The 13,386-nt window shown below is 35.0% G+C and overlaps 1 protein-coding gene across 2 annotated transcripts in view; it reads left to right on the top strand.

Annotated features, from left to right (window-relative positions):
* Positions 1-13,386, top strand: part of GLRA3 (glycine receptor alpha 3) — a 65,719-nt gene that overhangs the window by 28,629 nt on the left and 23,704 nt on the right. For both annotated transcript variants that reach the window (XM_052682325.1, XM_052682326.1), the window contains exons 4-5: positions 9,948-10,171; positions 12,140-12,222. In XM_052682325.1, the coding sequence (XP_052538285.1) occupies positions 9,948-10,171; positions 12,140-12,222 (307 nt within the window). The remainder of the gene's footprint in view (positions 1-9,947; positions 10,172-12,139; positions 12,223-13,386) is intronic.

The raw sequence follows: 13,386 nt of genomic DNA on the forward strand, positions 1-13,386 counted from the left end.
CCATTCCAGAATTAAATTCCAGAAATTTGAACAGCAAATGGGCTTTGCATCAATGAATACAACCTTGACTGTTACTTATTTGGTTTAAATGTAACAGTAAAAACAACTTATTAAATTGATTTTTAAAAAGGATCAGAAGCTTTCCTTTTGCTAGAATGGATGCCTTTGCAGAAGCTTATGGCAGGCTTCTTTCCCTAGTCCTTCAAAACAGTGGCTTTTAATCTGTTTCCAAATGCAACACTCCATGGAATTATTAGGCAGTAGAAGAGCTTAACCATTGGATAGTAGAGTATGAAATAGCTATCTGAAAGAAAGTTTTAGTTACAGGGATGATATCAATGTATTTTGTGTTTTTGAAAGGCAGTATATTTGATATGGATGTAAAGAAAAGCAGAAATATAAACTATGAATAGAAGTAAAATCTGAGTAGATAATTTTGCCTTAAAGAACAGCATTCAGTTAATTTTTCTTGTTTGTCACCATAAACCAGCAACAAGCAAACTGAAGACCAGGTGCCAGGTTTATTTTAGACAGAATCCTGAGGCCAAATTCTGCTGAATACTCTGGCAATAAATTGCAATTATACCTTCTAATGGAGAGCATCTCTTTTAGAAAATACTGGGAAAACTTTGAGGTCTCAAAACTTGCCCTAAATAATCCAATTCATGAGGAAGTGGATTATGATTTTTTCATTATTGCATGAAGTCAGCATCTCCACACTGACTGTGAAGTTACAGTCTAGAGTAAATGATACTGCAATGATAAAACACTGCTTGAAAATACTCTGAATATTTTTGATAGCTTTAGATGATTCAACTTAGTTGCAGTGTGCATCTTATACTAATGAATGCAATGCAACAAGTGAAAACAATTATATTCTTTGCATGAACAATTCATAGATGTGAAGAGATCTTAAGTTCAAACAAGTATTTGCACTGACTGCAGCAATATAATTGGCACAAGGAGAATAAAAGCATGCTTCTTTTTGCTGAAAGACGCCTTAAAAAGATAATTTAGGAGTGTAATGTACCGCGTGGTTTCCACAATGAAAAATTGAGATTTTTTCATTAAAAGCAACCAGTAGTTTACAGTTTACAGTCCTAGCTGTCATATATAACCAGGAAAATACTAATACTCCACTACCTCCAGCTAGTGCTTAAGGCTGAACTCAGCATTCACAAAATCCATCTCTCTTTTCATCTACTGCTGGATTCATACAGTATCTTCCTTGGCCTGGAAGAAATATCTATCCATACCATCTGTAAGTGTGTTAGAACAATTCAGCCAGAGTTTGCTTCACTCACTCCGGGAATAGGCAGCAGTGCTAGCCTTGCACTTACATACCAAGTCATGTTTTTCTTAAGTTCTTAATTATGAGGGAAACTAGTTTCAAACTTTTTATTTATTTATTTATTTTTTTTAACACCTTATTTGCAGAGAAAACTGAATCCGGGTCTACAGCAGCCCTAGTACCCTAAGCATATGAAAATTCAGCCTCTACATATGACTCACGCAAACCGCTTTGGTTTTTTACTAAAAATATATGTGTTTACCAAGATAGGTGTTACAATCAGATCCTCCGTGAATACTGCAGAAAATACTGTTGCTCGTTCTCTCTGATCCATTATAACAAACATTCTTGCAGATTTGTCAAATCACTTGTATTATACAGAAAACTGAACAGCTTAAATGAAATAGATCACAATTTCTTTTTCCCACAACCACACACTGCAATTATCAGTAAGAAAAGGACTGGAGAGGCCCTTTTGTATCATCAGTGCACGCTGATTTAACTTTATAATCCCACTCATCAGTTGTTCAGGTGTTGCCTAAGGGTTCCTTCATATGACAGCCCTCCGAGAGGGTTCCTTATGCTCATGTAAACTTTACTTAACCTTTAGCTTATTTCTCTGTATTCTGTGTTTGCCTGCACATATCTGATCTTGCTCTAGAAATGTTGCAGAAAAGCTCAAACTTCCTATTATCTCTTATCTCTTGTTTCATTTAATGCTCCTTTCTCTTGCTTTCTTTTCTTTTTCTTTTCTTTTTTCTTTTTCTTTTTTCTTTTCTTTTTTCTTTTAAAAACAGAATAAAAATATACACAAGCCCTGTGGAACAATAGGAGGTTTTAAAAAAAAAATAATAATAATAAAAAAGGAAAATTGGCTCACCCCTTCCAACAACCAGTGATAGCTTGAGAAGAATGCAATCTCTATCCAAAGAGAGGCTAACCTTTAAATGAGGGCTCACTCTGCTGTATTGCTTGCACCTGAGCTCTCTGGGTTAGCCACTCCTTCTCACTTTGTGCTCAACCATTGGTTCAGACTGTGACCTGGCAATTCCGTTGCGCTCTACTCCTTCACAGAATGAACCAATGATTGAGCAGGTAAGCTCCTGCTGTTTTGGTAACCCCCAGCCAAATCCTTCTTAAGTTACATGCACATCTAGTTTGGAAGGGTTGTATCAAATGGGCCTGTTTAATGCTTATTTTTACCTGTTGAAAGGCTTCTTGTTCTGTTCTACCCCAATCACATACTTTGCCTTTTATTTTTTAGCTGATACAGAGGTTTTTACAGTTGCCTATGTGGAGTATAAAAGATCGCCAGTATCTTAATATACCCCAAAACTCCTGCAACTGCTTCAGTGTCATGGTAACTGAGAACACTTGGACAATATCTATGATCACATCTGGTGAGAGCTTAGTCTTACTTAACCAGACAACACTGAGGAATTTAACTAACATCCCTGGTCCTCATGTTTTCTGTGGGTTTATAGCTCAATATTTCTCCTTTAAATTAGCAGTTAGAGAAGTTACTACCTTCCCTAATCCCTCTATTGAGTCAGACATCAAATTGTTGATGTAGTGGTACATTTATATGGTAGATGGTTTCTTTCAATTTGTCAAGTCACGAGCCACCAGATTATGACAAAAGGCAGGCAAATGCACATATTCCTGAGGTAGGACTTGAGAAGTCCACTGCCTTGCCCTTCCATGAAAATGCAAACTGGATTCTGAATGGAGTTTGTGCCTTTTCAGATTTTGCTTATTTCCCTGAAGTGTATATAGTGGATTTTTTTGAGACAGCCAAATTAATTTCCCAAAGACCCTAGGATACCTAGGCTGATAGACATATAGAATTACTGCAGATGTGCCTCTTTCTGAACCAGCAGATGAAAGGGAAAATATCTTAGGGCTTTCCAAATTCCATGTCTTTGTGTGCACAAACAAAATTGTATCCATTCTCCACAACCGTAATACAGTTCAACCTTAAATTAACTTTTAAGTGTTACTATAATGTCAGTGTAGAATCTATAAAACATCTTGAATTTCTGTACAGACTTCTTGGCACACTTCATGCTTACTAACAAATTTAAAGATGGCACATATCAAATAAAAGTTTATTTTTAATTAGAGTTAGATCCCTTCATGCAGCTAATTTTAATCCTAGTTAACATTCTGGAGTTAGCAGACACTGCTTTGGGATATAAGCTACTTCAGTGTTGGTTCTTTTTATTTTACCCTATATACCCTACTCTAGACAATATCATGTTTAGTTCCCAGCAGATGGATTACTGAGAAGAAAGTCAGTATGGAATTCCTCTTTGATCCTTTGTATTTCCTTGAGGAGACTAAACAGAAGTTGATTTCAAATACGCATTTTCAGTGAAGATTTCAACTGTTATTCAGTCAGTCACTGAAACCACTGATATTCTAAGTGCTAATGTATAAATTCACTGATAAGAACATGGAAGGTGTAGCACTGAAAGATAATCTGGACAAGTGAATCATCTCATTTAGCAAATATACCTTCTGGTGTTATAACAAAAGCATCTTCAGGGATACATAATTTCTCTGGAGAAGGAAGAAAATGATTTTGTTAACTGAAAACATGGCAGTTTTAGAGTATGATGTTTGTTCATGTAATTGTCATATCCATTTCCATCTAATCCCTAGTACAGCTCTTTTAAAGTGCAAACATTTTAAAAGCCCCTCAGCTGAAGCTTAACAACTCAGTCATATTGAACAAGACGCAAATGCGATTTTAGTGTAATATGTTAGGAGTTGGGAACACACAACTTCCATTAAGAATTTAAGAATTATATTCAGCCTGCAATTAATATATATTCTACAACACACAGTAAGAGCTGTGACAAAGGTTAACATATAATATGTCAATACTGCATTTAATTTGTAGAGTAAACAACCCAGGTGTTTTGACTTTTGATATTACAATTATTTGTGACACAGAAACTTAAATCTGGACATTACTACTCATAATAAATCAGAAATAATAACAGTAACAAAATTAATAATAATAAAAATAAAATTAACTAAACCGATGCATTTGCCCAAAACCTGTGGAGAACAGGTAGATTTTGCAGAACACTGTTGAATTCAATGAATATTGACTGTTTTACAATAAAGACAAGAAAGTCAGAATCTGAAAATCAAAGATTCCTCAGAGAAACTACTGTATAGACTTTTATTTTTTATCTATGGGTTGAATTACAAAGACTCAAAGCTCTGTACTAATGAGCATCCTCTAAATTACCCATGCTTTTAGTAAGGAGAAGACTGAACAAGAGTAGTGACAGGACTGTTCACACACTCCAAACCATTAGTAGTGATGGTGAAAGTGATTCCAATCCAACAGGTAAGCAAGCAAGCTACATTTATTTGTTCCAGGAAGAACATTAATAGTATCCTTATTACTTCAGAATCCACGGATGTGAAAGCAGGCAACAAACTTAGAAAGAATATTTGGTGCATGAGTAGTGCACTGAACTCTGAATTTCAATTTTGAAAAGGAATCTAAGAGTTCTGATACTATAAGCAGCAATTTCAAAGTCCTAGTTTCATCTAGTTCTTCAGCAAGTGAGTTCTAGTTCTATTGACTTCAATACGAATATTGCGGGCCAGGTATTGGAGTTAAATTCTGCAAAGAATTAGATAAAATTTAAAATATTTACTAAATTATTAATGGGATACCTGGACACTTGGCAGTTTTGATAGTAAAGAAAAGAAAAAAAAAAAACTCAGAAAAATTGAAACATTAAATAGCTTAAAATGTGGTTTTGTACACCTATGGATGGAGAAAGAGAGAGATCGTGATCCAAAATCCATCAATAATCTTTTCTGAATAGCTCTGAATAGCTAAAGCTTCCTGAGAAGCCTTCACCCAAATCCTCAAACCATCTGGCCTGTCCTATTTAATGGAGAGGGTAAGGGCACCCACCATTTTCAAATTACTGTAGGATTACAGCTTTTATCCAAGAACAGACTGGTGTTACTGCTCATCCTCAGCCTGTGAGGGCTCAGATCTGAAGAGGTGAATTGCCAACAAAGTGCTTAGCCGCATAACTCGAGGCAGGACCAGACAGGAAAGCTCTCCATCTCTGCATAAGGAACTGCATACTTGACCTCACACAGTAAATCGTAAAGGCAAAGGCCTAAGAGTCACAGTCTTGGCAAGGAAAACTGTAGGAAAGTGTCTTCCTCCTAAGGAATATGAAGACTCTTCTTAATGAGGGAAGAATCCTCCAGCGCTGGAAAATTCAGAGTTCTTACTAAGAGAGAGAGGAAAAAATATGCCAGTTTCTCCCAGACTCAGGTTTCTGTATGCCAGGAGCAGGAAAATTATTCTTAGTTTTATTCATTCCCCAAATCCATTCTGGAAATAACATTTCCATCATAGAATTATTACAAGACTGATAGTCAAAAAGATTCAGTGAGTCAAAATATCATATGCAACAGTGTATCTACACTGCTTCTTGTAATGAATGCCCTGTAGCTATTCAGTACAGAAAAGCATGTTCTTAGGGATGTTTGACATTAGTCAGATCTTGTTACTCTGACACAGATTTGACGTGTCAATTAAAGTTAAGTACTCAGCGATCACGGTTAATTTCTCTTTAGCTGCTATTGTAAACCTCTGACAGATTAATGGGTTGCAGTTAGTGCTGGAGCATGGAGTCTACTGCAGTTTTTTTATCACTCATTAGTTGAACTGTCCTACATCCATAGATTGCTACTAGCCTTGCTGCAATTCAGACCTGTAATACTGGAAAGACCTATTAAAACTAGGGAGGAGTCCCACTTTTTTCAATAATAAATCATACCAGTGAAAAGATCACTGATGTTTATTAGCAGAATGAGTTGAATTATGAGCCATTTCCATCTATTCTAAATTTGTTGTCATAAATATTTTTGTCCCTAATTTAAACTGATTTCCCCCTCTAGTATCTCCTTCTCAACATATTTTGGAGGGCAAGTGAGTCTTCTGTTCAGCTTTGCATTACCACTTTAGAGAAATCAAGTTTTCTTTTTTCCCCTCACAGTACTGGCTATCCATTCTGGTCCTATAGCATTCTTTTGTGAATGTTCTACTTATTCTATTCTTTCAACATGCATGGTTACAGATGAGGCCTACCAGAAATAATCTCAGCAATCATGGAATTTCAACTACTAAGAAGGAGAAAAGACAAGGGAATTCTTCAGGTTCTTTAATACAACTGATATTTACATTTCTTAGATGTCAATGCAAAGGTTCTTCTCTTTTGATTTTGCAGTGATATTGGTTACCTGCAAGAAAAATGACCTACTGATATGAGGGGCTTACTTAAATTTAAATACTTTAATTTCTGTACCTGAGAAATATCATCAAAGAAATATTGAAATCATTAGTTAAATAAGCTTTTGGGCCAGTCTGAAATTTTCAGATATGCAAAGGAGAATTAAGGAAACTCAATCAATTTAGTCAAAGTAATTTGGCTACCTAAAGCTTAGCCACAGTGTTTATGGCCAGAGCATATTTTGGGGAAAGCTCATATGAGAAAGTGAAAAATAAAAAAAAAAAGGGAAACAGGTTTTTACTCTCCTCTCATGGTAACAAGATCAGTGGAGTGTGCAGCATTCCTCTGGTTCCAAAAATAAACATTTTCCATTTTATATGCCAGTGGTGGACTTAGACCGATATTTCTTTTTTCACCATAATATTCCATCAAAATTAGAATAACAAATGGAAAATATGCTGAAAGCTGGTAATTAACCTGTTGCAAACGCACACAACTGTTTGAAGTCTCATTCCCCATACGGTGATCCACAAGTTCAGTAAACCCATTACCTCACTATGCTTACAAATTTAAGCTTACTATGAGATGCTTCAAAACATTGAAAACATTCAAAACAATGTTCATTTGTTCAATTCATATTTGCTTGGGTCTTATTTTCCCTGATATTGATTCCAATCTCTTGTAACATATTTTTTAATCATTTATCTCATTCCCTGCTTCACCATGCCTTTGCCAGTTCCCTCTTGATCTGCCCTCTCACTGCAGTTCACACTGCTACAGTTTGTCCCTGACTTCAGCTTTAATGGGAACAGCTCTATTTAGATCTGTGATAAATTCTTTCATACTAAGGATCAAATTCAGCATCTATTGTAATAAAGTAAATTCTAATCCACTCCATCATGTGCAAAAAGCTCTGCCAGCGTTATGTAAAACTGAGCTGTTAGCAACAGATGTAGAAACCTAGGAAGGCAGAAATATAACCATTGTAACCTATTGCCCTATGCACACGTATAACTTAGAAAGATGGGGCCTGATTTTCAAGCACTTGCAATACATGTAGTTAATTAATTTATAAAAACATTTTCCAATGAGTCTTTACATTTTATATTTCATTCATTAGCAAATACATCAGTTTTGTATGTGATTTTTATGATTTCACAAGAAGCTTATGTATTTTTCAAGGCAGAACTTTCACCAACAAGAACTGAAATTCATAATGAGTCGAAATTTAAATATTCTTCAAAAGAATGGCATTTCTCATAAGGGCACTGTATTTACTCCTAGCAACTTTCTTGGAAAGTACAGATTTTCATGTTAAAATTCCATAGTGACCTAGAACAAATCAAGCAAGTATCAGTTGATTTCATTATGCAAAAGGCAAATTTAGATTTTACACAACGTGAAAATATGCTGGACCAAATGACAGTATTCAAAAATTACAAGAGCAGGTAATCTGAATTACTCAGATAAAGTGCATATTTTGGAAATTTTTTTAAATATATCAGTCTCTGGAATCTAGAAGTATCTCACATTCCATGTACTAGGGAAATGTAAGTCTACGTGTATCAGTATAAAGAAGAAGAAATAAAAATATTCTGTAAATATTTTAGATTTCACTGTGTGCTGGAAATTGCTAATCAAACACTTGTACTGGAGCCAATAACAGTCTTGGTCTCAGCATAAATAGCAAAGAGCAGCTACTTGATGTCCATGTGTAAATTTTATTGTGCCTGTGAAGCAGATGACCAATATCCTACCATATAAGAAAGTTCATTCTGTGAATGTGAGTTTTGACAGACAGTGGAGCAAGCGCAGACCCAGAAATCAGCCTCATTCTGCACAACCAGGTCACAGCAGCTGTTTGATAATGGCAGCCTTGAGGTCATAAGGAAATCACACAGCTTAAATGATGGCTTCTCTCCCCCCACAAAAGAACCTTCTCAGAACAGAATAATTTGAGTTAGGAGTTACTTCTCTGTACAAGTAGCACACAGATGTAGTAATCCTCTTGCAGGAAAGCAAATCAATTTGGGCAGTTTAATTCTGTTCACTGTGTTGGCATCAAACAACCCTACTTGTTTAAAGCAAGTTACTACTGTGTTCACAAGGTATAATTACAAGTTAAATCAATGAATGCTTTTTCTTCATGTGGTAGTATTCAAGTGTATATCTTTTTAATTGATTAAGGGTTTTTCTTGGTTTTCCTTTTTTTTTTTTTTTTTGGTAATGGGAGGCAATTTAAGACAGACTTTTCAGGGAAGAAGGAAAGAAAAATCGCTTCGGTACAACTTAAATTGGATTTTTTTCACCTTAATGTCTGGAAACAATTTAAAACAATTTACTTTGACTCAGGTTAGGCAAATTGACAGACAAAGTTACATAACATGGAATAGATTCCTCCATTTATCTTCCTCTATTTTCCTTTTCCTGCTATATGTTCATTTATTCTGTTTTACACCTAATAAGCAGCCCCTAGTTGTATAAGAAATCCATTCATTCCTCTGTTGCTATCACAACTGCTGAAATGCACCACCCAGCACCTCACTGTTCTCACATTCACTGTTTGGTCTCCATAAACATTCAGCAAGCAGTGAATGTCTGTGGTGCCATTTTTTCTATATGGAGGAATTCAGTGACACACCTTTACTTCATGCGCACTTCCATTCAGTCGCCATTCTGTCAGAGAGCTGCTCTGCTGCCATCTGTCACACAGCAACAACATGTCATGGAATACTGGTGGGAAGGTTCAATCCCTACTGCCACCCTCTAACAACATCTGCCTCTGATGTGATGGGCCAACTTGAAGAAATAGGAAGTATAGCTTTTGGAGTAGCCTTTGTAAACTCTTTACCACATCTGAACAGAAGAGAAACAAATACATCCTCCTCAGACAAAGAAACATACTACTCTCACAGAATTGTTCAGAAGGGAGCTGAGGCACAGAAACACTTAAGTGGTATGTCTAAAATATGTAAGGATTAGAGCAAGAAGATGTGAACTGAGGTTCCCTTACAGCTGAATAGACTGACTCACTGTCTAGGAGAGGGAAGTTGAACAGGAAAAGATTATGCCATTAAACTTTCTGCATGCTTCTGTCATTTCCATTTCAAGAAAACGCTGTGGAAGGCTTAAAGTTATGTGGAATGATACAGACTACATAGAAGTCAGATTTCCTTATCTTTGGATTTTTTCAATTATCTTGAAATTATGCTTATCCACTGTGATCTTACTGATACAAATAGGTATCATTCTGACAATCAGCTAAGTAATTCTTTTGTCATCCACAGATGGACAGGGGATTACATGGCTAAGAAATGAAATAAAAGCTAAATCCCTATGCTTGATAAAATTTGCTTGTTTTCTCTTTCATTCAGGATTACCGAGTAAACATCTTTCTCCGTCAGAATTGGAATGATCCACGTCTTGCATACAGTGAATATCCAGATGACTCTTTAGACTTAGATCCATCCATGCTGGATTCAATTTGGAAACCAGATTTGTTCTTTGCTAATGAAAAAGGTGCCAACTTTCATGAAGTTACAACGGATAATAAGTTGTTAAGAATTTTCAAAAATGGAAATGTACTTTATTCCATCAGGTGAGTCTCTAATCACACAATTTTTTTTCATAGAGAAGTTCATAAGTATATCTAAGTTAACAGCTATTTTCAGTTTCTTGTCATGCAGTTCAATTACTAAAGTAAACATGAACTCTGAATATTGAATTTTATCATAATTACTGTTCATTTTTAATGCAAAAATAGAAAGAGATCTCTAATTTGAAGTAGTTTTAGTAAAAATAATAAGAAAAGCATCATTCTGAATTTAAATCACAGATACTGAGCCTAGAAGAACTCAGACTCTTGCACATGGTATATATATATGCTTGGAATATTACAGTCTGAACAGATCTGTGTATGAGCTTTACATACTGTAGCCTCCAATGTCATAACAATCCAATGTAATTTCTCTTTCACTTTTTTGGATATTGCAGTCACAGTCCAACACGTAAACATGAGCCACTTGAAGCGTGAGGTTTTAAGAATAGCTCACTTACTGCAGGAGGTGGGGAGAAAAGTGGAAAGTAAATTTTTGAAAAGTTCTAGGAAGCTGTAAGCAGCATCTTACACATCTAAGTATTGACAAGATACAATTGTTCCAGTTCTTTTCTCCACACTTCCATTAATACAGACATCATTAGACTATAACAGCAGTAAAATCATTCTTACAGTTACCTTCAAAAATGTAATCAAATGGGAAATTAATTTTATATAAGTATACTAATGTTATAGTCATGGTATAGATTTGGCCTACTTGAAAAAAAAATATTCATTTTGAAAAATATAACATCTCTTTTCCACTTAGCATTTGGTTTTACATCATACTGCGTCAAAGGGTAATTGAAACATTCTGAAGAGACATCAGGACTCTAAAGAATACTCTGTATACCAGGACAAAAAAAATACAGTGTTTGTGACTTGTATGAATATACCAGTGCAAGTGAGCATCACACTGTCAAGCTTACATTAGAACAAAGAGTTTGGTTAAAGCTTTTATTCATATTTCATATCCAAAAGGAGCTTAGTATGCCAGTCCAAGTACATAACCATTCTTCAGTGTCACAATGTGTATTCTGTCACTAGAAATATTCAAAGAAAGCAAAAAGGTTTCCTTCCCTCAACCAAAGCAAAATATAAAGCTAAATCAATTATCTCCAGATTCAGTCAATCTGAGAGACACAGGCAGATTGAATGAATAACCCTTCCTCCTTGCCCTACTCTCTCCAAATACATACAACACAGACTATAAACACAAGCACTCTGCTGAAGCAAACTCAGATACCAACTTTAATAGATTTCTGACCAAGTTCACAGTCTCATGAAATGGGGGTGAAAAAAAACACCACACTAAAGGTATAAGAGCAAATGTTGACCACACTGCTTGTGGATACCATATTCTTGTGATACTAGAATGCTTAAACTCCCATGATTTAATTAAGAACTATTACAACTTCTGAAACATTTAAAATTATTCAGTTAACACCTCAGTTATTGTGTCGATATGTAAAAATACTTTTTTACTATAGGTTGCAAAGCATTTCAAAGGAGATATAATGGCTAATGCAAAACACAACCACCTTTCAAACTTATGGGAATATGTAGTCTACCACTAATATAATGAAATGTTATTTTAAATCTTTGTGTTGACAATTTAAGCACCTTATTTTAGAGCAATAACACAAATTACTTTGGCAGCACAATTTGCAACTGACATCTGAAATGAAATTCCTGCAATTCTGAGTAAATTTTATGGGTAAATGTCAAGGATTTGAAACACTGTAACAATATAATAGTAATAATTCTACTGTAGCATGAAAAAACAGGCTGTTGTTGCATTCTTTTAGATGTAAATTAGACATCTCTACTGGGACTCTCCCTTCTAAGAGCTTTCTAATGAAAAACTACATTTTCTTTTTCTAAGGATTCCCTCTGCTTTTATGCACTCCACCTGTACAATTATACAGTGTTTTTGTGATATATTTTTAATATATTTTTGTGTTCTTTCAGATTGACTTTAATACTGTCCTGCCCAATGGATCTCAAAAATTTTCCAATGGATGTGCAAACATGTATAATGCAGTTGGAAAGCTGTAAGTTTGTGCAATGTATCATCTTATAAATACTTTACAAGAGATTACAGAATTCGGCATGGAGTAGAAATACTCCTTTCTAACGACATAAGGAGAACAACCTTTCAAAAATGAATTACCTATTTTAATTTGTAAAACATTGCTAATTTTCAAGGGAAAAGATTTTTTCATTCTTTTGGAGACAAAAAAAAAGTTTCATGTAAATCAAAATTTATTGCTAAACTGACCCATTCAGTACAGAGTTTACCTTTACGTGATGCTTAAGTGTATTGTGATTCACTGTGAAATCTGTGTTCACACACACAGAAACACAGTTAAATGGGAGAACATAAGGAAAATATGAGAATAAATTAAGTGATTTATGTGCAGATCTTGAAATTAAAAATAATTTGGTATACTAAAACAATGGGAACAAGATAATTTGTGCTGAGTCCACGCTCTTCAGATTCCTGCATTAGCTCTTCAACTTAGCTACATGTATCTGTAGTTTTTACTTAATTATCTCAGAAATGACTAGAGAAAAGGCTTACTGTAAGAAGGAAACGTAAAAGGTTACACTATATATATATATGTGTGTGTGTGTGTATGTATGTATATATATATATATACATATATATATGTTCATGATCCTATATAAGGTATGCCACCTACACAGTCCTCAGCCTCTCTACTGGTGCAGGACCTTAAATCACTGAAATATGCCTTAGAAAAATCTTGGAAAGGGCTGTGAACCTTCTAGGGTACAAAGAGGAAGACCACACAAAGTATCATCCAGCAAGGAAGCAAAATTTGAGCACAGCATTACTAACAGCCATAACAGCCAAATGAGGCTTTCATATGAGGACAATTGCTAAATCTGACAGCAGAAATTGCTGTGACAAAAAACAAGAGATGGTTATTCACTGCAAATGTCAAAGAACTTAGGGCAATATTACATATTCAGCATTTAAGCAAAATTCCACATTCACTCAAGTGAATAATTCTACTAATAACTTATATCATCTTTATGATCAATACCACTGAATAAGAGATTAAGGTGAGGAAGATGTATCAGAATACATACTGTTTGGGGATATATTCAGTATATATCACTATGCTTCAGACAGAAGGTATCACATAGTATTTAAGTAGTGAAGAAAGAGATACATATATATATATTTATAT

This window comes from Tympanuchus pallidicinctus, unplaced genomic scaffold (genome assembly GCF_026119805.1).
Source record: "Tympanuchus pallidicinctus isolate F22 unplaced genomic scaffold, pur_lepc_1.0 scaffold2, whole genome shotgun sequence".
NCBI classification, from domain to species: Eukaryota; Metazoa; Chordata; class Aves; order Galliformes; family Phasianidae; genus Tympanuchus; species Tympanuchus pallidicinctus.